Source organism: Mustela lutreola, chromosome 14 (genome assembly GCF_030435805.1).
Source record: "Mustela lutreola isolate mMusLut2 chromosome 14, mMusLut2.pri, whole genome shotgun sequence".
Classification (NCBI taxonomy): domain Eukaryota; kingdom Metazoa; phylum Chordata; class Mammalia; order Carnivora; family Mustelidae; genus Mustela; species Mustela lutreola.
In genome coordinates this window covers 16,523,523-16,550,730 of record NC_081303.1, presented here as the reverse complement: position 1 = coordinate 16,550,730, position 27,208 = coordinate 16,523,523, and the positions used below count along the sequence as shown (strand labels likewise).

The 27,208-nt window shown below is 39.3% G+C and overlaps 1 protein-coding gene across 2 annotated transcripts in view; it reads left to right on the top strand.

Annotated features, from left to right (window-relative positions):
* Nucleotides 1–27,208, top strand: part of ACBD6 (acyl-CoA binding domain containing 6) — a 214,496-nt gene that overhangs the window by 176,011 nt on the left and 11,277 nt on the right. For both annotated transcript variants that reach the window (XM_059146833.1, XM_059146832.1), the window contains one exon: nucleotides 15,044–15,074. In XM_059146833.1, coding sequence (XP_059002816.1) covers nucleotides 15,044–15,074 — 31 coding nt within the window. The remainder of the gene's footprint in view (nucleotides 1–15,043; nucleotides 15,075–27,208) is intronic.

Sequence of the window (27,208 nt, the reverse complement as noted above, 5' to 3'; positions counted from 1 at the left end):
CAAATACCACTTAAACACACAAAGAGGAATAGTAGAGGTAAAGATTTTGTAAATATAAGGTAATATGTTTTATTAAAGCATCATAATCATAATAGTAAGAGTATTATAATATAGTAGTTGATTTAAAGTGATTATTAACTATGATTAAAAACTGAATAGGCTTTATATTAGTCATTCATTACCATCAAGTTCATTGATTGAACCTTTCCTAAGTGCTTTTAATGTACTAGGCATACAAAAGGTGAATAAAAGAAGAATTTGCATTTGGGTCCCTAAAGACTGATTTGATTAGCATGTAATTTAAAATAATCGTCTTTGTTTCAGCCAGAAACCTATTCTTTAGACATATCGAGGTACTTAGACATACAAACAACCCAGAATTGAGGAAAATTCTTGATTTCTTTTTAAAGCCTATTCCTTTTTCTAGTACTCTTGGAAGACAGGAAAGATAATAGAATTAGAAGATAAGCTGGTTGTCCTCCTGTCTTTCTGTTCCCAACTTGCCAGTCAGTTCTGTATTGGAGTCATGGTTCTTATGTTCATGTCCCTGTTCTAATTGATTTCTGGGTGGACATGCTCTAAGTCGAAAGATCAAAAAATCTCAACATTTTACATTAAACACGGAACACTTCAGCCCACACCATGTGAACTCGAAAGCCCTGAATTAGACATGGTGATCTGAGGAACACAGCAAACCAGAAATAGATGGATAGATAACCCTATCATGCTCTTAACTGTGAAGAGCCATTTTATAAGTAGCCATGGGTTTAATTTGTTTGATAAAGACTTTATTTATTTGAGAGAGACAGAGAGCAAGAGACCGAGAATATGAGCAGGGTAAGGGGCAGAGGGGGAAACAGGTTCCAGCGAGCAGAGAGCCCGACACAGGGCTCAGTCCCAGGACCCTGAGATCATGACCCCAGCCAAAAGCAGACGCTTAACTGATTCAGCCACCGAGGCGCCCCGGAAAGAGCTTTGGAAAGGGTTTTTATTGGAAAGAGCTAAGTAGTTATCGCTGAAAAATGTTTGTAAACATATAGATGGCATTCAGGTTCAGAGAAAATACAAATGAATAGTAACATTTTCTTGTTTTATTTTTTTTTTAAGATTTTTTTTTTTTTAAGATTTTATTTATTTATTTGACAGAGAGAAATTACAAGTACACTGAGAGGCAGGCAGAGAGAGAGAGAGAAGGAAGCAGGCTCCCTGCTGAGCAGAGAGCCCAACGCGGGACTCGATCCCAGGACCCTGAGATCATGACCTGAGCCGAAGGCAGCGGCTTAACCCACTGAGCCACCCAGGGGCCCCCATTTTCTTGTTTTAAAATTAATAACAATAGATGTAAGACATTTCATAAAGATGCAAGTAAGTATAAAGAAAAAGATTTTCATCATCTTTAGTTTCAACCTTGAGATAATCCTTTATCACTTTTGATGCTTTCCTTGTCTTTTTTTTCTATAGGTACATAACACATTTCAAAAATAAAAGTGGGGTCATCCTGACCATAGTTTTTAACCTACTTTATTTATCATGAATATCTTTTCTTATCCATAGATGGGTGCTTAGTATCCCGTCATGCAGGTGTATCAGACTGTATCCAGACCACTGGTAGGATGCTCGGGTCGTTCTCTCTTGCAGTGTATTAGCAAGAATGCAAACTCCATGAGCTCAGACTAGAACTGGCTTATGTATCATTGTGGCCCTCACATAGAGGCTTTCCAAAAGTAGGTGTTTAATTCTCATTCTTCCTTGTCTGTACCTGTGCAGCTAAACATGTCAGGAGAAAAATACACAGCTGCACTCTCCTCAGTTAGGACCATCAATGTCAAGTGCTGCCCAGCATTCACAGTACGTTTCCTTACTTCATTAACTCTTCTACTCCACTAGATAACTCCCGGTAACTCTTCTCTCCTGAAAATCCAAACACCTCCTTCCTCATCCTCATTTCTGCTGATGACGTTTCTTCCCATTTAACTGAGGAAACACGAGTCACTTTAAAAAAACTTCCGCAAGTTCTCACTGTCCTGTCTACCTACCTCCCTGCCTCTGTGCTTATGTAGATCTCCTATTCCTCCCTGTGAGCATGTATGAACTGAATAGGCCTCCATCCCTTCTCTGAGTGTGTATGAACTATCTGTGCTCCAAAATCCAGCCCCTCTCTCTTTTTTTTTTTTTTTTTAAATATTTTATTTATTTATTTGACACAGAGAGAGAGAGACAACACGAGAGGGAACACAAGCAGGGGGAGTGGGAGAGGGAGAAGCCAACGCCCCGCTGAGCAGGGAGCCGGTGCGGGGCTCGATCCCAGGACTCTGAGATCATGACCTGAGCTGCAGGCAGAAGCTTAACGACTGAGCCCCGCAGGCGCCCTAGCCAGCCCCTCTCTCACGTCCAGTCCCATCCACTCCTCCTCAAGCATCTAACTCCACATAATCCTTGTTTGCGTTATCAGTCTTCCCTCTTCCCTAAGTTCCGTAAGTTCCATGAGCATACAGGTGTGCTTCTGTCTGTGTCCATTTAACTGTCCAACTGCCACCCCATTTCATTCTTTAAGGCAAAATTCCATGAAAGAGTTGTTTATGCTCCAACTTCTCCTTTCTCATTATCTCTTGGACCCAGCTGACGTAGGTGTTCACTTCCACCCTTCTTCCAGTTCCTAACAGTAAAACCACTAACTAACATTGGTTAAATCCAATGATCACTTTTAAGTTCTTACCATACATGACTATCAGCAGTGTTTGGCACAATTGATTACTCCTTCTCGAAATACTTTATATTCTCTTAGGTTTCAGGACATTACACTCATCTGATTTTCTAACTACCTTACTGGCCTCCTCAGTTCCTTTGGCTTATTCCTCTCAGTAGTTCCTTTTCGGTTCCTTTAGTTTCCCTTTTTCCTGTCCTCTTGTTTTGGGAGTCTCTAGAGCTCAAACTTCGGTTCTCTTTTTTTCTCTATACCCAGTTCTTTGGTGATCTCATCTAGTCTCTGGGCTCTAAGTATATCCTCACGAGTCTCAAATTTGTATTTCCAGCCCATACCTCTTTCCTTCAGACCACCTCTCTAACTGCCTACATGACATCTGTCTTAGATGTCTGATAGACATCCCACACTTAATCTGTCCCAAACCAGACTCCTGATCTTACCCATGAAACCTCCTTTACCCCAAGTCTTTCCTGTCTTTCTTAATGGCAGTTACATTGGCAGTTATATCCTTGTTGCTCAGGCCAAATTCTTGATGGAATCCTTAACTTCTCTCTTTTCTTGGTTAACACACAATCTGTCAGCAAATTCTATCCCTTCTAGCATCATAATATGACCCGAATCTGACTACTTCTCACCTTGCCTTCTGCTTGCACTTTGGCCCAAGTCCCCATCATTTCTTACCCAGATGGCTAAAATACGCTTGCTGTCTGGTCTGCCCATTTCCCTTCAGTCTCGTCTTCACCCAGCATCCGGGGTGATTCTCGTAGCCACTAAGTGAAGTCAAGTTACTCCTCTGCTTAATACCCTCCAGTGACCTCTCATGGAATTCAAAAATAAAGCCAGAATCCTTGTAATGGCCTACAAGGCCCTATGCCATCTGGCCCTCTGTTACTTCTCACACCTCATTTCCTATGACTGATCCATACTGGCCCATTTTAGTTCCTGAAACATGCCAGCATATGACCTTTTCGGAGACCTGTATTTGCTCGTCTTGCTCCCTCTGTTGCTCTCCCCGATACTCATACAGCTTGTTCCCTCACCATTTTCAGGTTTTTCACCACCCCCACCCCCATAATTTTTCCAGTAAGGTTGTGTAGACTACTTTATTTTAAGCTGAAACCTACTCTACCGTACCTTCAGCATCCTCTATCCCTTCCTGCTGTATTTTTCTCTGTATTGTGTATTATAATCCAACATATTACGTGTTTTACTTCCTTAGTTTATCTTCTGTATCCCCCTCCTCCAAAACTAAGGTGGAGATTTTTGTCTGTTTCTATTCCTCGTACTTAGAACAATGCCTGGCACATAATAGGTACTCAGTAAATATTTGTTAATAAGTGAATGTAAGCAGCAACATCCTTGGCAGATAAATATTTGTACAAATCCATGATTCATTTATTCATTCACTCGGTAAAATGTTTGCATGCTTACTGTGTCCCAGATACTGTCCTAGGGATATAACAGTCAAAAGGTCAGACAAGAGTGCTATCCTTATGGAGCCCATAATCAAATAAAGATGACAGATAAATGTGTTTTTAAACTATAAATTGTAATAAGTGCTATGAAAGAAACAAGCAGAGAATTGAACTGAAGAATAACAATAGGAGGTGACCTCTTTGAAGCAAGTAGTGAAGGAAAACTTCCTCTACCTGATGAAAGCGAGGCTAGGACTTGAAGGATGCGGAAGGATCCAGCCACGTGGAGAGCAGGAGGAACAGCGTGTATGAGATCAGGTTAGAAAGTTAGGCAGGGGTAAATTATGCAGGGTTTCCTAGGCCCCATGGTTCCCAAAGTAGGAAATGGGAACCCCTAGGAGTCCTGATCTTTTTAAAACTATTTTCGTAACAACAGTAAGACACTAATTGCCCCTTTTTACACTCATTCACTCCTGTGTATGCAGTGACATTTTCCAGAGGCCTCGGGACACAGCATCACAACAGATTGAATGCTGAATGAGACACAAATATCTGGTTATTTTCTGCTTAGCCAGGCGTTAAGGAGATTTGCAAAAATGTAAAACAATGTCAGTCTTCTCACGGTGTTTTCTTCTCCTTTGGAAAATATATTTGCATTTAAAAAATTAAGTTACTTCTGGGGCACCCGAGTGGCTCAGTCAGTTAAGCATCTAACTCTTGATTTCCGCTCAGGTCGTGATCTCAGGGTCTTGAGATTCTCTCTCTCCCTCTATTCCTCCCCCTACCTGCTTGTATTCTCTCTGTCTAAAAATTAAAAACAAACAAAATTTTTAAATTAAGTTACTTCTAGGTAACAGGTAATGATTTTTAAATTTCTCAACTTTAATTTCTAATATGGCAAATATTGACAGATTTAAACCATATAATCAAAAACCCTTGGAGTCCTCAGTAATTTTGAAGACCAGAAAGTTTAAGAACGGTTATCCTAGGACATGGTAAGAGTTTTGCACTTTATTCTAAAAGAGCAATGGAAAGCCACCGAAGGATATTAAACCAAGGTGGCGATGTGCTAATTTAACTTTTGAAAAGGCCACACTGTCTGCTGTGTGAGGAATAGACCGCGGTAGGTCAGCAGTGGGAGGGGCCGGGGCGCAAGTATGAAGGCAGCGCATTAGCCCAGGTGAGAAGGACGGAGGATTGGACTGAGGTGGAGCTAGAATTGCTAGAATTGCCGTAGGGAAGTGCTGCAAACTGAGTGGTGTAGAAAAATAGGAACTAATTGTTAGTAGGGCGGTCATTCCTCTGAGATCTAGGGAGAGTCCTCCCTGCAATCCCTGGGTTTCCTTGGTGTATAGATGCATAACTGCAGCCTTTTTCTGAATAAGGTCCCAGTCCGGGGGACTGAGAGTTGGGATTTTAACGTGTGATGGGAGGTGGGTAGGCCATGAGGATGGAGAGAAATGAAGACGGGTGTTTTGGAAGTGGAAGAAGGAGTTGCTGATTGAATAGGTGTATAAAGATGAGGAAAAGAGAAGGCAAGGATGGACCTCACATTTCTGGCTTGAGAAGCTAGATAAACAGTAGACGCGAACAACATGCCATTTATTACCATGAACACTTGCTAATAGGACCGTGTTTCTCGGGGGTAAATTTCCAGAGATGGCATTGCTAGGCCCTCGTTTTCTTAAGTATGCTCATGCGTTTATTCTTCTAGATGTGCTTTAGGATTACTAGTATTGTTTTGGCTTTATTTAGTATTATCCTATCAGATTCTCCTGATTAAACGACCAGCTATAGTAAAAATTGTAGCCCAATTCACCTAGGTATTCAGAGAATTTAGGCAAAAAGAAAATAAAAATAGGAAGGGAGAACACGTGCCCTGAAAGAAGTTTTCATGGTCAAAGTGACATAGTTTGAGTTGGCCAAGTCCTTTGAGATCCAAAAAGTATTTCATATTAAACTTCTTGATGGGCATTCTGACTACGTGTGTAGTACCATATGGTGATAGGTGATACTTACTACAGTTTCCCCTGCTGGATGAAAAGCTGGCGTCAAGTAAAAATGTTTAAGTTCCCTTAGTAACCTGATGACATTAAAGATGTCAGTTATATTACTAGGCAACACACATATAAAAATGACCCTCTGGGGGTGCCTGGGTGGTTCAGTCCATTAAGTGGCTGCCTTCAGCTCAGGTCATGATCCCAGGGTCCTGGGATCAAGTCCCTCATCGGGCTCCCTGCTCAGCAGAGAGGGAACTGATCTGTCTGCTTCTCTGCTGCTCTGCCTGGGTGGCTCAGTGGGTTAAGCCTCTGCCTTCGGCTCAGGTCATGATCTTGGGGTCCTGGGATTGAGCCCCACATCGGGCTCTCTGCTCAGCAGGGAACCTGCTTCCCCCCCCCATCCCGTCTCTGTCTCTCTGCCTACTTGTGATCTCTGTCAGATAAATAAAATCTTTTTGAAAAAAAACAAAACAAAAACAAACAAACAAAAAATGACCATCTGATTATAAATTGCATCTGGGCTGGGAGGACCTGCAAAGGAGAGATGAGTATTTGGTGGAGGCACTGTACTTTGGACTGTCCTGAGTTTCTTAGAATCCGCATAGCCGCTGTGCAACCCTGGATGCTATTGTTTCCAAGACCGTGGCTCCTATAAGACAGCCCGGCTTCTAAGTCCGGGTAGATTCCGCACCCACTTTTATGGATTTCTTCTCCTCCCACGTGAGCTGTATCTCCTTAGAAAAGAGGTAACTCCTAGATGGCTAGGCGAGCTGTCACGTGAATTATGTGAAGCCGCCATCAGACGCTGCCCTGCTAGCAAGTTCTGAATGGTCTCTCTGAAATCCTGAATACACTGATGCCAGGTGTGCTCCGGTGTAGGCGTCTGAGCATTAGGTGAACCTAGGAGGACCACCTTGTGGTGCGGCAGATACGTCGTCCTTCCCCTCCCCTCAGCCGCTCCTCGCACTCTGCCTCTGCCTCCCGTCCGTCTCTCTAGCAGCTTCCCTAGCAGAGGAAGTCAGAGCACTCCTCTCCGCTTCAGTTCCAAAAACACACCTGTTCTCAAGAACATTTGTGTAGTTGTGAATCCGTGCATTTGCCTCACAGGGGATGAGTAATCAGTACGCTCTGCCTTTGCTTGTCCTTTCCGTCATGTTCTCGTCACATTCCGCCATTGTGTGCAGGATTAGATGAGTGTCCAGAGGCAGGAAGAGAGCAAGTCAGACAGTGACACCTGCCTTCTCCCGAGGCTCCTGAACCCAGCATCCTCAGGTCTCTAGAAGTGGCTTTCAGGGTCCGCCTGTGAGGTCCCTTCTGGTGACGGCACTGGCAGCTGGTGCCAAGTGTTCAGGGGCTCCAGGTTGGTCCCCTTCTCAGCCAGAGCTTTTCCGTTGGCCTCAGTTACTTCCACTGCAAATTCCCTGCACACAGACCCCCTCAGAGTATGAAAAATACACATACAGTGAAAATCACTGACCAAGAGAATGTAGCTGGACACTCAAGATAAAATGGAATATAGAGATGTGTGACAGAGTCTACAGCAGGTCATGTAATACCATCACCGGTCCCGTGCTCAGAGACCGCTTCCGAATGTTAGACACCACTTGAACTCACTGATCTGATCACCAGCCCTCGGCGGAAGCAGAAAATGGTAGGAGTTGAGGCACATTGTCAGTAATAAAGGATATTTGATAATCCTGTGACAAGGAAAAGCTGTTAAAAAAAAGAAAAACACTAAGGTAAAAATAGGTGAAAAGCAAAAGTAGTCTGGGGTCATTTAATGAAAGTCCAAATAGATTTCTATAGCTTCATGTCCTAAGAAGGCACCATTTATATAATATCATGTATAATAAATGATGTTTTTTCACTAACTTGGAAAGATATATGCACCCCTATGTTTACTGCAGCATTATTTACAATAGCCGTGATAGGGAAACAACCCAGGTGTCCATTGATACACGAATAGACAAAGAAGATGTGGTATATATGTGCAGTGGAATATTATTCAGCCACAAGAAAGGAGGAAATCCTGCCAGATGAGCAACAGGGATGGACCGAGAGGACGTGACACTACATGAAATAAGTCAGAGAAAGATGAATGTCACGTGCTATCACTCATGTGTGGAATCTGAAAAAACAAGTGAAGAAACAAAACAGAAACCGATGCATAGATACAGAGAACAAGCTGACAGTTGCCAGCTGCGGGGAATGAGTGAAATAGATGGAGGGAATTAAGAGGGACACACTTCTGGTTTGAAATAAATCAGTCACTGGGAAGAAGAGAGCAGCATAGAGTAGTCAGTAATCCTGCGATAGCATCATGTGGTGACGGGACTTCATTTGTGATAAACATCTCATAATGTATGTAAATACAGAAACACTGTTCTATACACCTGAAACTGATTACGTATCAACTAAAGTTTCTTTAAAAATGGGGGAAAAGGATGTTTTTGTTTACTCGTATTCCCAGATGTTTACTTGCTGCCAGACATCATTGAGGGCCATCATGCATTTATGACGATAACTCTAACTCAAGAGTAGGTTCAGTTATCTTCCGTGTTCTTCACGCAGAGTGATAAGAAGTAAGGTACTCTAGAAGATTTATAGGGGTGGTGTTTTTATTTTACTTATTTATTTTTAATTCAGTTCATTAATATATAATGTGTTACTGGTTTCAGTTTTAGAGGTCAGTGATTCATCAGTCTTGTATAACACGCACAGCTCATTACATCACGTGCCCTCCTTAATGCCCGTCACCCAGTTACCCCATGCCCTCACCTACCAGCCCTCTAGCTATCCTCGTTCTGTTTCCTATGATTAAGAGTCTCTTGTGATTTGTCTCCCTCTCTGGTTTCATCTTGTTTTATCTTTTTCTCTCTTCTACAGGTTGTATGTTCAAAGGGTAATATTCCAATTGTTTGAAAAACCTCCTGACAGGTTTTTCACTCTGTAAAGATTCTGGTTAAATGAAGTATTACTGTACCTACTTTTTTTCTCCCAGGAAAGACAGGAGGATACCCATCACCTTCAAATGAAGCCTTAATTCATGTATCCAGAAAAATTCTTAGAAAAATAATCATCAAATACATTTTCAATATTCTAAATTGTCAAATTACTTTTAATCATATTCTTTTATAGAGTCACAGATCTCATAAAAAGAGGTAGTACAGGGGCGCCTGGGTGGCTCAGTAGGTTAAAGCCTCTGCCTTTGGCTCAGGTCATGATCCCAGGGTCCTGGGATCGAGCCCTGCATCGGGCTCTCTGCTCAGCAGGGAGCCTGCTTCCTCCTCTCTCTCTGCCTACCTCTCTGCCTACTTGTGATCTCTGTCTGTCAAATAAGTAAATTTTTTAAATCTTAAAAAAAAAGAGAGAGGTAGTACATTCCAGCTTAGAAATATTAAAAATTACCCAAAATTAAATTACTAACTCGTAATTTTTATCACTACTTCTGATTTTTCACTACTAATTTTCTTGTGTGCATCCCTTACTATGTATTCACTTGAAATACTATTTTTAAAATAAAATTTATATTTTAAATATCAAGTTACTGGATAAGAACCGCATGTCTCATTAGACACATGGGAAAATCCATCCCTTCTATGTAGCTCTGATGATTCCAATGGTTTGTGCTGCCTTACTGCTGTATCTTTAGAACTATTATTGGTAGAGATGATAGATCAAGCCTGAATTGAATTAGAATATCAATATCACTATGGTCACAAAAATAGAAAAATAGAAATCTGCCTATAAATTTACATCTTATTTTTTTATTTTTTTAAAGATTTTATTTACTTATTTGACAGACAGATCACAAGTAGGCAGAGAGGCAGACAGAGAGAGAAGAGGAAATAGGCCCCTGCTGGGCAGAGAGCCCAATGTGGGGCTCGATCCCAGGACCCTGAGACCATGACCTGAGCCAAAGTCAGAGGCTTTAACCCACTGAGCCACCCAGGCACCCCACATCTTTTATTTTTTATTATATTCCCTATGCTGTACTTTTCATCTCCCTGACGTTTTGTTTTTTTTGTTTTGTTTTGTTTTTTAACTGGAAGTTTATACCCCTTAAGCTTTCTTATCTATTTGACATGTTCCCCACCTAACTCCCTTCTGGCAACCACCAGTTCTCTGTATTTAAGAAGAGTTTGGTTTTTTGTTTGTTTGTTTTGCTTTGTTTTTTAGATTCCACATATAAGTGAAATCATACTGCATTTGCCTTTCTGTGATTTTTTTCACTTAACATAATACCCTCTGGGTCCATCCATGTTGTCCCAAATGGCAAGATCTCATTCTTTTTATGGCTGAATAATACTCCCTAGTATGTATGTATGCATGTATGTACATATGTATATGTCATATCTTCTTTATCCATTCATCTGTCAGTGGACACATGAGTTGCTTCCCTATGCTTCTGTAAATAATGTTGCAAAAATACAGGGGTGCACATATCTTTTCAAATTAGTGTTTTTATTTTCTTTGGGTAAATACCTAGCAGTGCTATTACTGGATCATATGATATTTCTATTTTCAATTTTTTAAGGAACCTCCATACTGTTTTCCACAGTGGCCACACCAATTTACATTCTCACCAGCAGTGCATAAGGGTTCCTTTTTCTCCAGAACTTTGTCAACACTTGTTATTTCTTGTCTTTTTTATTCTAGCCATTCTGACAGATGTAAGATGATATCTTATTATGGGGTTTTAAAATTTTTTTAATTTATTCTTATTATTTTATTTTATATTTTTGAGAGCAGGGCAGAGGGAGGGGGAGAGAACCTTAAGCAGACTCTGTGCTGAGTGTGGAACCTGGTGTGGGCCTCGATCTCACAACCCTGGGCTCATGACCTAAGCTGAAATCGAGAGTTGGATACTTAACCGACTGAGCCACCCAGACACCCCTTATTGTGATTTTTGATTAGCATTTTCCTGATGATCAGTGATCTTGAGCATCTTTTTCATGTGTCTGTTGGCCATACAGGTCCTTTGTCCATTTTAATTGGATTGTTTCAGGGGATTGAGTTGTATAAATTCTTTAAAAAAAAAAAAAAAAACTACTCTTGTTTTCCAGCAAAATGTCAGGGGATTTTGTTTGTTTGTTTTTGAGTATAGTTGACACACATGTTACGTTCGTTTCAGGTATACAACACAGTGATTTGACTTCTCTACCCTCGCCACAAGTGTAGCTACCATTTCTGTCTGCCCCCTGCAATGATATAGCAAGGTCATTGACTCTGTTCCCTATACTGTATCTTTTATTCCTGTCTTATTCATTCCATGACTTTATTTTTTCGGGTATTAATCCCTTATTGGATATATCATTTGCAGATATCTTCTCCTGTTCAGTGGGTGCCACTTCACTTTATTGGTGGTTTCCTTTGTTGTGTAGAAACTTTTTATTTTTATGTAGTCCCAATAGTTTATTTTTGCTTTTGTCTCCCATGCCTGTAGAGAAATATTGCTAAGGCTGATGTCAGAGAAATTACTGCTTGTGTTTTCCTCTAGGAGTTGTATGGTTTCAGATCTCCCATTTAGTTGTTTAGCCCATTTTGTTTGAGTGTGGTATAAAAAAGTTCTTCAGTTTCACTCGTTTGCATGTAGCTGTCCAGTTTTCCCAGCACCATTTATCAAAGACTATTTGCCTCCTTTGTCATAGATCAATTGGCCATATAAGCGTGAGTTTATGTCTGGGCTTTCTGTTCTGTTCTGCTGCTCTATGTGTCTGTTTTTGTGCCAGTACGATACTCTTTTGGTTTCTACAGCTTTGTAGTTTATCTTGAAATCTGGGATTATGATACCTTCAGTCTTGTTCTTTCTCAAGATTGCTTTGGCTGTTCATGCTCTTTTGTAATTCCATATTAATTTTGGGATTATTTGTTCTCACTTTGTAAGAAAAAATGCTGTTATTACTTAAGGATAAGGATTACATTGAATCTGTAGATTGCTTTGGGTCATATGGACATTTTAACAATATTGGTTCTTCCAGTCCATGAACATGGAATATCTTCTCATTTGTTTGTGTCATCTTCAATTTCTTTCATCAGTGTTTTATGGTTTTCAGAGTACAGATCTTTCACCTCCTTGATTAAGTTTATTCCTATGTATTTTATCCTTTTGGTACAATTATTATTCTTTTTTAAAGACTTTATTTATTTATTTGACAGAGACGCAGCAAGAGAGGTAACACAAGCGGGGGGTGGGGGATGGGAGAGAGAGAAGCAGGCTTCCCGCCTGGCAGAGAGCCCGATGTGGGGCTCCATCTCAGGATGCTGGGATGATGACCTGAACCAAAGGCAGACGCTAAACGACTGAGCCACCCAGGCGCCCCCTTTTGGTATAATTATTAATGGGATTGCCTTCTTAATTTCTCTGTGCTGCTTCATTATTAGTGTATAGAAATGCAACAGATTTACATATATTAAATTTATATCCTGCAACTTTACTGAATTCACTTATCATTTTTAGTAGGTTTTGGTAGAGTCTTTAGGTTTTTCTGTAGGTAGTGTTGTCTGCAAATAGTGACAGTTTTACATCTTCCTTACCAATTTGGATGCCTTTTATTTCTTTCTCTTGTCGGATTGCCGCAGCTAGGACTTCTAGTACTATGTTGAATAAAATGGTGAGAGTGGACATCTTTGTCCTGTTTCAGATCTTAGAGGAAAAACTCTGTTTTTCACCATTGAATATGAAGTTAGCTATAAATATGTTAGCTGTAAAATATGTGTATCTTGACTTAGAAATATCACTCTTAATTCAGTTTAATAAACTCCTTTTAGCAGTAAGAAAAAAAGCAGACTCGGCCACAGAGTTTTATTTATAGGAAACAGTAGTGTTATTAGTGGCTTAATGTTAAAGGGATAAAATAAAGATTCCAGCATATCAAAATATTTAATATTTTCATTAGTACCTCATTTGGTGAAATTAAATATATTTCTTATATTTGATAGGGTACAGAGTCTGGAGATAGAAGAAAACTAAGTCCTTAAAGAAATAATCATTAATAAAATGGAGATGTGATCAAAATAAAGTAAGAAAAGATTAGTGCAGAATACATGTAAGGAGAGAAATAATCTAATAAAATTCAAGAGAGGCCAGTTTGCTGTGTACACATATGGACAAAAAAGAATCTAGAAATCAAACTAGATATAGTAGTCATTTAGCACTTAGTTAACTGTCAGCTGAGTCTCCTGTTCATCATTGGTTAGTCCCTCATTGTATTACTTTATCTGGTATTATACATCACACTATAGGAATTATGTGGGGACTCACTTTTTAATTCAGGTAAAAGAAAAAAGGTAGGTCAAAAAATTAAAGAATAAATGAATGAGGAAATATTAAAGTAGTATATTCATTCTCTCATTTCATGAACATTTATACACCCCCTATATGCAAGATACTGTGATAGAAACTGGTAAAAGACATAGTACTTGCCTGCAAGAAGTTTACTGTCTTAGTGGAAGAGACAGATAAGTACATATAGTGTGCTCTGCCCAGTAGTAGAAAAGTGCCCCCTAACCCCACCTGAGGAGTTGGGGAGGTTTCCTGAAGAAGCTGAACTATGTCTTAAAGGTTAAGGGATTTCCTTTTCCTGTAAGATTCTAGACTAAATAATCTGAAAATTCTCCCACCACAAAACACCCAGCAATGCAGAATAAAATATAACAAGCATCCCTTTAAATTCATAGCAGAGCTTATTTAAAAAAAAAAAAAAAAAAAAGGCAAGATAATTCTCCAGGAGCCCAAACAAACACAGCTAAGAAACAAAATTGTAAGTCTTAAAATAAAACTTTAAAAAACCCAAAGTTTTAAAAGGAAAGTGGTAAGTTGCCCTGAAGGAATTTGCTGGTCTCAAAACCCATGACACAGAGATCTCAAAGAAAATATGATAGGCCATAATATCACCCTTTCCCAGGTAGTCACAATAATTAAGCATTTATTCTTAATTACCAGGGGCACAATAGTGGCTATGCATATTACTAAGTGAATATCAAATTGACTGCTAAATTCTACTTCTTGTACTTAATCCTGATTTATTTGTTGCTAATTAATATGATCACCTGCTCTCAAGAGGCAGCATTGCTAAAAGGTACTTAATGTTGTGCTATAATTAGTATATATAGTTAGAATATCTTGGTTTTAAAAGAATAAAAAAGTGAACTGAACTATTGGAATTATCTGTGGGAACTTTTGACTTTCTTAACTTTTAGGACTTTGTGTGCTTTGAAATCACATTTCTTTATGATAGTTGATCTGGTGATATTTGATAACATTACAAGCCTGGAGTTTGTGACTATTTGAAAGGGGATTAAAAACCTACTAAGTTTTTTTTAAGATTGTATTTATTTATGAGAGAGAGAGAGTAAGAGAGCATGAGTGGTGGGAGGGGCAGAGCCCGAGGGAAAAGCAGACTCCCCGCCAAGCGGGGAGCCCGATGCAAGACTCAGTCCCAGGACCCTGAGATCATGACCCGAGCTGAAGGCAGCTGCTTTACTGACTATGCCACCCAGCTCCCCAGAACCACTAACTTTTTATGAGAAATTCACAGACTTCTTAGATTTGGCGGTAAATTTAGAAAAAACATTATAATACTAACCAAGATAAAGGATATACAGTGTCAGGTTTTTGTTTTTGTTTGTTTTGTTTTTTTACCACTAATTGAGTAACCAGGCTGCCAAGAGGTTCCCTCTGGTTTCATATCTGCAGCCTGGTTGTCCTGGGACTGCTGTAGCCACTGTGATGCTCGGGTTGCCATTCAGCAACCTTCTCTTCTCCACGGTAGAAAGCTTGTCAGACGTCACCGGAAGGCTTACAGAACTGTGTCTGATAAACCAGAGCTTCAGCATGTCGGATATATTTGCTGTAGCTTATGTACTTTCATACTTCTGTAATAATGTAGACTTCTAAACTGTGTTATTTGTTTCTTTTACAGGATAATGAAGGTCAAACAGCTTTACATTACGGTAAGATATTTCCAAATTATTAATAATCATAGTAGAAAGTTTTCTCTATTTGTTTATTTCAACTTCGTCCAACCCTGTGTAGTGCTTAGAAAAATGCCTGGTCAGTTGGTACAACCACTGTGGAAAACAGTATGGAGGTTCCTCAACAGAGGAATAGAATTAGAATTTTAGAAATTTATAATTTTAGAAAATTAGAAATAGAGTAGAAATAGAATTAGCATTTGATCCAGTAATTCTAGTACTGTATATTTACCCAAAGAAAATGAAGACAATAATTCAAAAAGATATGCATCCCTATATGTACTGCAGCATTATTTATAATAGCCAAGATACAGAAGCAACCCAAGTGTCCATTGTTAGGTGAATGAATGAAGATGTGGTATATATGTGTATTATGCATACACACACATACACACTAGGAAATACTACTCAGCCACAAAAGAAGAATGAAATCTTGCTATCTGCAACGACATGGGAAAACCTACAGGTATAATTCTAAGTGAAATAAGTCAGAGGAAGACAAATGCTGTATGATTTTGCTCATTTAAGAAACTAAGAACTTAAAGAAACAAATGAACAAAGGAAAAAAGAGACAAACAGACTCCCGTACAGAGAACAGGGGCACCTGGGTCCCCAGTCCGTCCAGTGTCGGACTCTTGATCTCAGCTCAGGTCTTGATCACAGGGTCGTGAGTTCAAGCCCCGTGTTGGACTCCATGCTAGGCTTGGAGCCTGCTTCAGAAAGTAACAGCTGGGAACAAACTGGTGGTTGCCAGAGGGGAGGTGGGGGTTGGTGGGGGGTTGGTGAAATGGGTAAAGGAGATTCAGGCTATACTTACCTTGATGAACACTGAGAAATGTACAGTCTTGTTGAACTGTCATATTGTATATCTGAGACTAGTATAGCACTGTTATTAATTATACTTGAATTTTAAGAAATAATATAAAAACAAATTTAAAAAGGAAAATGGTCACTAGCAGAAATGCAGTAATTTTTTGTTTAAAAATATATTAATAACTTCTAAAGTTGGAGATTCATAAAAATTCTTAAGGGAACATTCATAGTAAATTGAGCCTTTCTCCCTTTGAAAATTCATTATTTCATTCTTGGTGTTGTCGGTGACAGCAGAGGTGCTAGTTGTCATCACTGTAGGAGCTCTAGGCTCTCCTACAAGAAATACTTTCTTGATGTAATTGAAGTGAAGAAAAATAGATTTGATTTTTTAACTCATTTCACTTACTGATTAGCTTAGTTGAGTAATCTTCACTTAACTTACCTATAAAATAGAAGATAATATGTAAGATGGATATAATATGGCTCTTATAGAATACTGGGTAGATTCAGTGAGATATAAGATATTGAGGTATTTTGTAAATAAAGCACATAGTAAAATATCCTTACTTTTATTCTATTTGGGTGTGAATATGGTTGAGTAAAAGACAACCATCAATATTTAAATCAGATTAAGGATCAACCACTTTCAGACTTCGGGAAACAGAATACAGTAGGCTCTTTTGCCAGTTTTGCCCATCCTAGACCACTATTCAGTAGTAAATGACCCAGATGCCCCTGGACATTTTTGTTCACTGCTTATTATCATTTGCTTGGGTGTCAGAAACCTCACTAGATTGTCTAGGAGTCTAAACTGTTGTGCTAGCTGTTAATGCTAACTATATTTGTCAGCCTAATAATGAAGATGGAATATCACCAAATGCATGGCCCAACTTATCTCTGAGTTTAGCTAGTATAACCTGGGTATCAAAACCAGCACAGTCAGTCTCACATTTGAACATATATATAAAAATCCTGAATAAAATATTAGAAAATGAAATCCGTCGTATTTTTTTAAAGATGTGGTCGAGTTGAATTTATCCTGGGAATTCAAAAATGATTTAACAGTTTAAACATTTATTAATGCAGTTTGCCACAACGAATTTTTTGAAAACCATTTGGTCAAATCAGATGCAAAGGGACGCCTGGGGGGCTCAGTGGGTTAAGCCTCTGCTCAGGTCATGATCTCAGGGTTTTGGGATGGAGCCCCATGTAGGGCTCTCTGATCAGCAGGGAGCCTGCTTCCTCCTCTCTTTCCTCCTGCTTCTCTGCCTACTTGTGATCTCTTTCTCTATCAAATAAATAAATAAAATCATATGCAGAAAAAGCAATTGAGGAACTTCAGTACAGAATGCAATATAAAGAAGCAATACACAAAAGTGATTAAGACCCCAGGTTCTTATGCCAGACTTGTGGGTTCAAACTCTAGTTCTGCTACTGAACTTGGACAGATTATTTAATAACTTCAATGTATCTGTTTACTTATGGTGAGATAGGAATAATAATAATAACCTCAGAGATATATTATAAACATATAATGGGCTAATCTATGTAAAGTGCTTAGGACAATGTCCACCACCTTGTAGGTACTCAGTAAATGTTAGCTAATATGATTGTTTATGATTAAAACTCATAATAAACTAGAAATGCAAGGAAACGTCTGTGGCCTGATTATGTATCAGAAAGCAGAACAAAAATATAAAGAGCTAAGTCCTGGGCAAGTGCAGTCAGGAGATGGAGGCTCCCTTATTCTGTCCATCATCCTCTCATAAAATGGAGGCTTGGGTGTGGTACGCTGACGGTACTGATCACCCTTGCCTTGGCTCGCAAGCTATAATGGCTCCATGCTGCAAGAGGCACACCAGGCTGCCCCGACAAAGCCACCAAGCACCAACTCCTAGAGCAGGGGGAGGAAGGGTGTCACTCAAAGAGAAGCTTGCTGCTGTCCCCACTCCCAGCTCTAGAATCTGGCTCAGAGATTTTGCCTAGGGGGAGAAGCACACTATGAAACAGCTCCTAATCTCTTCCCAAAGGAACTGACCTCATTTGCAGTGGAGCCTGGAGAAGTTCAAGGCGAAGGGTAGTTTCAAGAGTAGTGGAGAGGATGGGAGAACACTAGATCGGGGAGGAGCCTTCGTCAGTACGAACAAGTACCAAACATGGAGCTTTAAAGAAGCCACAGTTTGGGTTGGTTTGTAGGATAATTTATGCCCCAGTTGAGTGGTTTCTTTTGAGCACTTTCAATATGTTATCCCACCGTGTTCTGACCTTGAATATCTATTTATAGAAACAGAAGGAATCTATATCTAGCAAAGCTGTCTTTCAAAAATGAAGAGGTCTTTCCCACATAACAAAAACTGAGAGCGTTTGTTGCTGGCGGACCTGTCTGACATGAAGTCTAAAGGAGAATATTCCACTAAAAGCAAATGACCCAAAACATAATTCAAATCCATATGAAAAAATAAAGAACACTCATAAGTACAATTGTATAGTTAGAAAAAAAAAAGTATACATGCACACTTTTTTCCTCCTTTCTTTCTTAAAGAGTAATGTCTAAAGTAATATCTAAAATAATTAGTAAAAAGTAATGTCTAAAATAATATGTATATAATGTATTATTGGGCCCATAACATATACAAGTATAATGTATTTGCCAATAACTGCCCAAAGGAGATGGATGAGAACAAAGTAACAGTGGGTTAAGGAAGGGGCTACAGATGTTAAAGTAATTGTAATAATGTCTTGTTGGATTTGTAACATTAATAGATGTAACAGGTATAACAACACTACCACCAAAAGAAGGAAAATGGAATAGAGATATATGGGAGTAATGTTTCTACATATCACTGTAGAAATCTGAAGCTGGACTTAAACCACTTATGTGATAAACCCTAGAGCAACCACTAAAGAAAAAACTCAAAACAGACATTTCAAAAATAATAGTTGGAGATTCCCCACCCCACTTTCAGTAATGGATAGAACAGCTAAACAGAAGGTGAACAAGGAAATGGAAGACCTGAACAACGCTATAAACCAACCAGATCTAACAGACTTGTAAGAAACACTCCATCCAACAACAGAATATATATATCCTTTTCAAGTGCACATAGAGCATTCTTCAGGATATGCAATATGAAGGCCATGAAACAACTCCATAAATTTAAAAGAATAGAAATGGTGCAGTGTATGTTCTCCAGCCACAGTGGAATGACATTAGATGTCAAGACATGGAAACTCACAAATCTGAGGAAACTCATCAGCACACTCTTAAATAACAAGTGGGTCAAGGAGGAGGAAATTAAGAGAAATCAGAAAATACTTTAAGATGAATGAAAATGAAGTAATACATGCCAAAACTTACGGAGTGCAGCTAAAGCCGTGCTTGCAGAGAAATTTATAGCTGTAAATGCCTATGTTAAGAAAGAAGAAAAATCTTGAATTAGTAACTAACTTAATCTTCCACTTTAAGACACTAGAGAAGAAAAGCAAACAAAGCCTAAAGAAAGCAGCAAGAATAATAGAGATTAGAGTAGAAATAAGTGAAATAGAAGATCAAAAAACAATAGAGAAAATCAACAAACTAAAAATTAGTTCCTTAAAGCAAAAGAACTAGCTGTTCAACCCACAGAATTATGAAAAATAATACATTGTTGTATTTAACCCACTAAATTTTGAGTAGTGTGTTACACAACAGTAGATAACCAAAAAATGCACCCCATAGACATCAATCAGTTTTAGGTGAATTGAATGCATATAGAAAGAAAAGCAAAATTAGAAACTTTTAGATGAATGGGATAAATAATGGCTTATTGGGGCACTGGGGTGGCTGTTCGTTAAGCCTCTGCCTTCGGCTCAGGTCATGATCGAAGCGTCCTGGGATTGAGCACCACATCAGGGCTCCCTGCCCAGCGGGAAGCCTGCTTCTCCCTCTCCCACTCCCCCGCTTGTGTTTAGTCTCTTGCTATGTCTCTCTGTCAAATAAGTAAGTAAAAAAATCTTAAAAAAAGAAAAAAGAAAGAAAACATTCAGGAATACAAATCATAATTTAAATTTAAATAAATACATTAAAATTTTAAACTTCTATTAGACAAAAGATAGTATGAGCAAAGTAAGAACACAAGGCACAGACTGGGAGGAGCTATGTGAAATGCAAATAACCTGCATAAGATCGTTATTCTGATTATATCAAGAACATATACCCAGCCAATAAGAAAGACGATCAGGGGCGCCTGGGTGGCTCAGTGGGTTAAAGCCTCTGCCTTCGGCTCAGGTCATGATCTCAGGGTCCTGGGATCGAGCCCTGCATCGGGCTCTCTGCTCAGCGGAGAGCCTGCGTCTTCCTCTCTCTCTCTGCCTACCTCTCAGCCTACTTGTAATCTCTGCCTGTCAAATAAATAAATAAAATCTTTTTAAAAAAAAAAAAAAAAAAAGGAAGAAAGACGATCAAATAGAAAAATAGACCCCCAAAATGGATAGTTCAAAGATGAGAAGAGCCAAAATCAAATAAACAGCAAGAAAAGATCCTCAGCCCACTCATCACTCTCAAGAACTATGACTGATCTGGGATTATACCCTGCTTACAAACTCACAAGTTAGCCCAGCACAGTTTCCTGGGTTCTGGTAAAAAAACACAAGACTTACTCACAGTACAGCAAGCAGTATGAGCTTGATGTTTGTGTCACTTCCTTTTGAGTTCCGTGGGAGCTAAGCAGAACAGCTCAGGTAGATACTACATACACAGTATATCATGTCTTAGGAATCCTGAGCTTAGGGGCGCCTGGGTGGCTCAGCTGGTTAAGTGTCTACCTTTGGCTCAGGTTGTGATCCCAGGGTCATGGGATTAAGCCCTGCGTCGTCCACCTCCCTGCTCAGAGGGGAGCCTGCTTCTCCCTCTCCCTGCCATTCCCCCTCGAGCTCTCTCTCTCTCTCAAATTAATAAGTAAAAATCTTAAAAAAAATAAAAGGGAATCTACCCTGGAAGAAACACTACCTCTGTTGTCCAAGGCTGTTCACTACACACGCATCCTTGAAAAAGAGTCTGGAACAGAAGCTATGTTTACCTTTGTTCTCAAGAGGTACAGAATCACCAAGAGTCCCGTGGAGAACCGTCTCCCAGCCATAATCATGGGATGCAGATTATGACATTTAGATGTAACTTGACACTGGTCAGACTGGCAACAAGTAAACAACTATAAATACTAGTGTGAGGACGTGGAGCAACAGGAACACTCACACTTTGCTGATGAGGAGTATCAACTGTCACCACCACCTGGGAGATCACTTTGGCGAAATCTAGTGAAATTGAAGGTACGCATACCCAACCCAACACTTCCACTTCTCTTTATATAACCTAGAAATATTCCTGGACACGGATGTGATGAGACATGATTAAGAATATTTATTGCAACATTACTTGTCATAGCCAAAAATTTGTTTTATTAGCCTTTATATTCCTCTCTATGCCATACTTAAAATATTTGTTAATTAAAATTACACACACACACACCTTGATACATATATATGTATTTTATGTTATCAAATGCCTTTGAAAGGTGAACCATTAAAAATGTACATATTAATGCAGTAAGCTCTAGGCCCCCTCTGTAAGCAGCCTTCTAAAACAGGGTGTGGTGGGGCACCTGGATGACTCAGTTGGTTAAGCTTCTAACTCTTGGTATCAGGTCACATCATGATCTCAGGGGCCTGGGAGTGAGCCCCGAGTGGGGCTCCACACTCATCAGGGAGTCTGCTTGAGATTCTTTCTCTCCCTCTTCCTCTGCACCTCCCCCTGCTTCTGTGTGTGCACTCTCACTCTCAAATAAATAAATAAATAGATAAATCTTTTAAAAAATAGTGCTTTGGCTTCCCCATTTTGTAAATGAGGAAAAAGTTAATAAACCTACTTAACGGAGCTGGAAATTCAAATCCACATCTCTAGATTTACTAGGAATTGAGACAAAAGCAAGTCCCTTCCCTTGCGTCTTTCCACAGCACTTACCGCTCACTCCTCAAACACATTTATGTGATTATTCTGGCATTTAGCGCCTCAAGTATCACCAAGCGCTGGCTCTTCTAAACCCTAATTTTTGACCCAGGAAAAAACTTTTCTTAGGCACATCCACAGTTGTGATGGCAGTTTGGGACAAGCAGGCCTAAGTCAGACAAGCCCAGATAATTAGGGGAAGGAAGAAACTTCACAGTGATTGGTATTTCAGTGCGAAGTTCAGGGCTCCCCCTTTTTCCTGATGTCTGATTTCAAGAAGCAAACTTCTTTTACTCCAAAATATTTGCCATTAGGTCAGAGTTCATTGCTTTGCTTTGAGAGATATTCCCTGCCAGCGTAGCCACATCCTCTGCTAATAACCCAGTTGTGATTTCCATCCCCTTCTTTCCTGTTTCACCCACCATTCAGGTATTTTTAGTGCCTTCTCTATGGCATGGGTTGTGCTTTCCTTCTGTTCTCCATCCAGAAACTGTAGACACAGCTAAGGCCGACTGAATGCGCCTCTGAAAATGTAGACGAGTCACCCATCATCCATAGCTAACCACGCAGGGTGAGCACCTCTGTGGAGGTGGGAATGTGTCCATTTAAGCTTGACATACGCAAAATGCATTTCTAGATAGCAACAGGTTTGGAATTTTCCCAAGGTCTTCCTGATAGGCTTCAGAATAAGCTGTATTTTATTTATATACTAATATGGGAAATTTTCTAAGATACATTGTTAAGGGATTAAGGTGCAGAACAGTGTATATAGTGTGCTACTGTAAATATATCTATGTGTATTTGCTAGTAACTGCAGAAGATACCTCAAAAGAATACACAAAAAGGCATTGTTGCTTGCCTGAGGGAAGAGGAATTGCAGGGCTAGGATACGATACAAGCATAGGATAAAAAGGTTTCCTATAAGCCCTTTAATAATTTCTCTATTTGGAGATTTTATACACACACACACACACACATATGGAAGAGACATTGAGTGTTATATATAATTTATCTGAAAATTAATTTTAAATTGCTTGAAATCATATCATAGGCTCTATTAGTATTGTGACTATGACTTATTTAATTATATGTCATTCATTCAACAAATATTTTTGAGCACCTACTGTTGGCTAGATAAAATACACCAAAAATCTTCTTTAAAGGTGAAAGAATGTCCCCAGACTTTGGGTGTCTTGAACTCCCACCCACAATGCGAGGATGAGACAGTCATAATGGTAATTGTTTGAGCTGACACCACATCTTAGTGGGAAAACGATGGGCTTGGGTTTCAGTGGTGCCGCTGGAATGGATGCTCCTGAATGAGAAATAATGAGGCATTGGAATGGAGACCCTGCACATAGGCCAGGACACGCAAAGAGCTATACCCTCCATTAAAAAAAAAAAAAAAAAAAAATTGGGGCTCCTAGGTGGCTTGGTTGGTTGAGCATCTGCCTTCAGCTCAGGTCATGATCCAGGGTCCTGGGATTGAGCCCCTTGTCAGGCTTCCCGCTGAGCTGGGAACCTGCTTCTCCCTCTGCTCCCAGCTACTGCTCATTCCTGCTCTATCACCCTCTTTGTCTATCACCCTCTCTCAAGTAAAGAAATAAAATCTTTTTTAAAAATTAATTACATTAGAAAAAGTTGGCCCAACAGTGTAAGGAAGGAAGACAAAGAAGCTTACCTGCCATTCATCAGAATTTTGAGTTGGGGATAGAAAGGCCCCATCTCATGTGAGTTTGGGGTTTAAATTTATACTCTGTCTCATAAATCCATCAAGTGAATAAATTCACATAACCTATGCCATAGGATATAGGCTGGTACCCATGAGGGACCTGGGAAAGCAGATGCTAAACTTCTCTTGAGGGACACCCTCTCAACCAGGGCAGCACAGAAGTCCTACAGAAAGAAGCCCTGCTGAAAATGAGCTTATACTCTAAAACTACAAAATCTACTTAAGTGGTTGTCAGCAGACATAGTAAACCTCAGGGTTAGACTTTTAAGAACTTCAGTGGAACCACTGGACAGAAGTTACCAGAAGTTGTGTAAAATCAGTGGATGAAAAACATACAAACAAGACTTTCCCAGAAAGAACAGATAAATTTGCAAGAGAACTATATGAACTTTGATAAATTAAAAAAAAAAAATTTTACAATGTATAGGTTAAAGTGCAGAATTGGCAGAAGTTTAAAAAAGAAATGGTGAACAAAAAGGTGGTTCTAAAGGCAGTACAGAAGATAAAGGGAAATGTGGAAGAGACCAGGAGTATAAAATAATCAAGTCCAGCATTTTTAAGTAGGAGATCTAGGAGAAATTAGGTAAGAATCAATATTTGAAGATCTATCTATTGATAGTTTGTGTAATTGATGAAACACTCAAATCTTCAGATTCAGGAATTACAAGAATCTGATCAGGTAAAATATTCATCCAATGGAAATCTATACAGCAATAAAAAAGACTAACTACACGCAACACCTCGGATGAATCCCACACTCTTGAGTTCAAAATGCCAGACACTAGAGTTCTAAGCATCCACTTATATAGGTCAAAAACAGGAAAAACTCATCTCCAGCATTAGTAAATGGGATCCTGGTTTCCTTGGGATAATAGATAGGTGATATTTGGAAGGGCTTAACAGGGCAGCAGTGCTTCTGAGATTCTAATAATGATCTCATTCTTCATCTGTGTGCTAGTTATAAGGATAAATTTATCTTAAGAAAATTTGTATGTATGAGTTTGGTCCTCTTCTGTATTTGATTTATAAATATTCTAATAAAATGCTTAGACACAGAAGAGGCCCAAACCCGGATAGATATAAGGTGGTGGTAGTGATACTGTTTTCATATACATAATCTCTTAACTTTTGCAACAGAATCTGACCTTGGCCTTGTTTTCTGCATTCGCAAGTGAAAAGCTGAAGTCTGGAGGGGCCAAGTGACCTTGACAGGGTAATACAGGTTGTAGTGGCAGAGCCAAGGCACTTGTCCAGGTCTTCAGATTCCACTTGCAGTTCTGTTTTCATAATTTCATAAGTAATTACAGTCCTGGTAAACTTTTAAAGTAGTCATTATTTTCTGGGTGATAATCCTTTGTAGAAATAAAACAAATTAAAATTCTTTATCATTGGTTGCCTTAGTGAGTCAAGGCTATATTTCTAAACTATACTTTATCCATATCTGGTCCATCCATGTGCTTTTATATTCTTGCTTCTGTTCACTGAGAGTTGTGACGTTAATAAAAATTATCTCTGATTCAAGAATCCTGCCCAAAATTGATCTAGTAAAACAACCTCTATTTCTGTCTCTCAGATTATATTATTCGTTGTAGAAAGAACAAAACAAATACCATGTATATTATAATCAAGATAATTAAACACTAAAGTAATATCATTAGTTAAGAGGTTTTGACATTACAAATATATAAAACTAAAATATTCTGACAACTCAAGAATATTTCATGAAATTAAGATTTTAAGTTTCATTAATAATCACTTATAGGAGTGATTCATTTTTAATTAAGATTTTTTTTACTAGGTCACTAGACTTTTGCCAGTTTTTAAGGTCATCAAAGAGGAGTTGGGCATGTAATAATAACAACCATTTATTAAACTCTACGTGCTAGAGAGCTGCTGGGCATATTTTATTCATTTAATCAGTTAGTATTGTTTAACCTTTTTAATTTAATAGGTACTCCATAGCTATTTTTTTTTATTTGATCTTATTTGATTTTAGGACCCTTAGCCTATTTTTGTAACTTTCATAAAACTGTAAGTATAGTTAAATCCAGTAAGTACAGACAATGTTGGGGATATCTTAGGGGCTTAGCTATTATTTTTTATGAATTACAGTTTGGCTTGACAGCTGTCCTTGTGTTGACAGCTCTTCTGATTATAGCAGTTGTCAAACTCCATCCTTAAGCAGGTTGTAAATCCTGGCTTCTTCCGATTAAAACTGGGTCAGAGCCAATGGCAGGTTAACTAGAGGCCAGTATTCGACTACTGTATGTCTTCTCTAGTTCATTCTAACTAGGCTTTGCATAACAGCATACTAAAACCCTTACTTGCCTCTATTTCACTTTGGTGTTTTTTAATCTTCACATATCAGTCCTCCTGTTGTTATGTGATTAAACACGGTTCTTGCTGAAGAGTATATTAGGGTAAGTGTGGTCTTCCTTGTAAATGGCCTGTTAGCCTTCCCCCCCTTTCCCTCCGCTGGGAATACTAACATCATTGCATCTGTGTCTCCCAGGGGAAATCAAGGCTTTTCCTTGCACGTGCAGTCATGTGATTTCAGAGTGGGCAGGCTTTGTATCCTCATGAGCCCTCGGGCTTCCACGTAAAGCACCATCTGTTCTGTTCCTTCCACACTGTTACAGGGCAGTGGGAGGAGGCATTAGAGTGAAAATAAATAAAATAAAAAAAGAAAGAAATTCATCATCAAAACCCTGAGGATTAATGGAGTCAGAAGGCTCGCTGCTCTGAATGAAAATTCATCTTCACCTGTGCCAGTGTCAGGGCTGCCTCTGTGGCACTTGACAAATAGAGGTTCCCAGGGTGCTATAAATTCTGCAACTGTTCTAATCCCTGTAGACTTGCTCAAGCTTTTCCGAGACAGGCTTGTGACTGGTTTTGTATTTCCCAGCACATTGTGGGCACCAATATATCCCCTCATTAATTTGGCAAAATGTTAGCACCTTCTCATCCCTCTCTCTTCTCCTTTGCCTTTGTCCGTTTTGAGGGCTTGGGCAGCTCACACGTTCCTGAAAAGATGACTCTGCCTTGTGAATTGTGCTTTACTGAAGATGCCAAAGGCGGAGAAATCAATTAACTAATGAATTTTGAGCAAATACTAAGTTCCCAGCACCGTGCTGGATGGAGAGGAGAATCTAACAAAGCATGTGACCAAGTAGCTCACCAGCGAGGCGGGGGGACAAAGCATATTTTTTTTCAAAAACGATTTGTTGGGCGCCTATCTTTGCCAGTTGGCAAAGCCTTGGAACACGCAACACCTTGTCTGTCACAGACATAACTGATGCCGTCTTCTTACCAGAATGTGGTTCACCTGTGTGGTGGTCTCTTGTCCTTGAAATGAGTGTTCCTCTTCCCTTTTTTTCTGTCTGTTACAACTTCCTGATTGCCTGTGCTCATGTCGGCCTGTCTCCGCATAAATCCCAGGCCTTTGTTAATAAAACTCCTTTTCTTAATGGACACCCTGTCCTTCACTCTGAAGTACTGTTCTACAACCCTGAATTTCCGAATTTATTATTTCTTCTTTTTTTTTTTTTTTTTTTAAGTAGGCTCCACACCCAGTGTGGGGCTTGAACT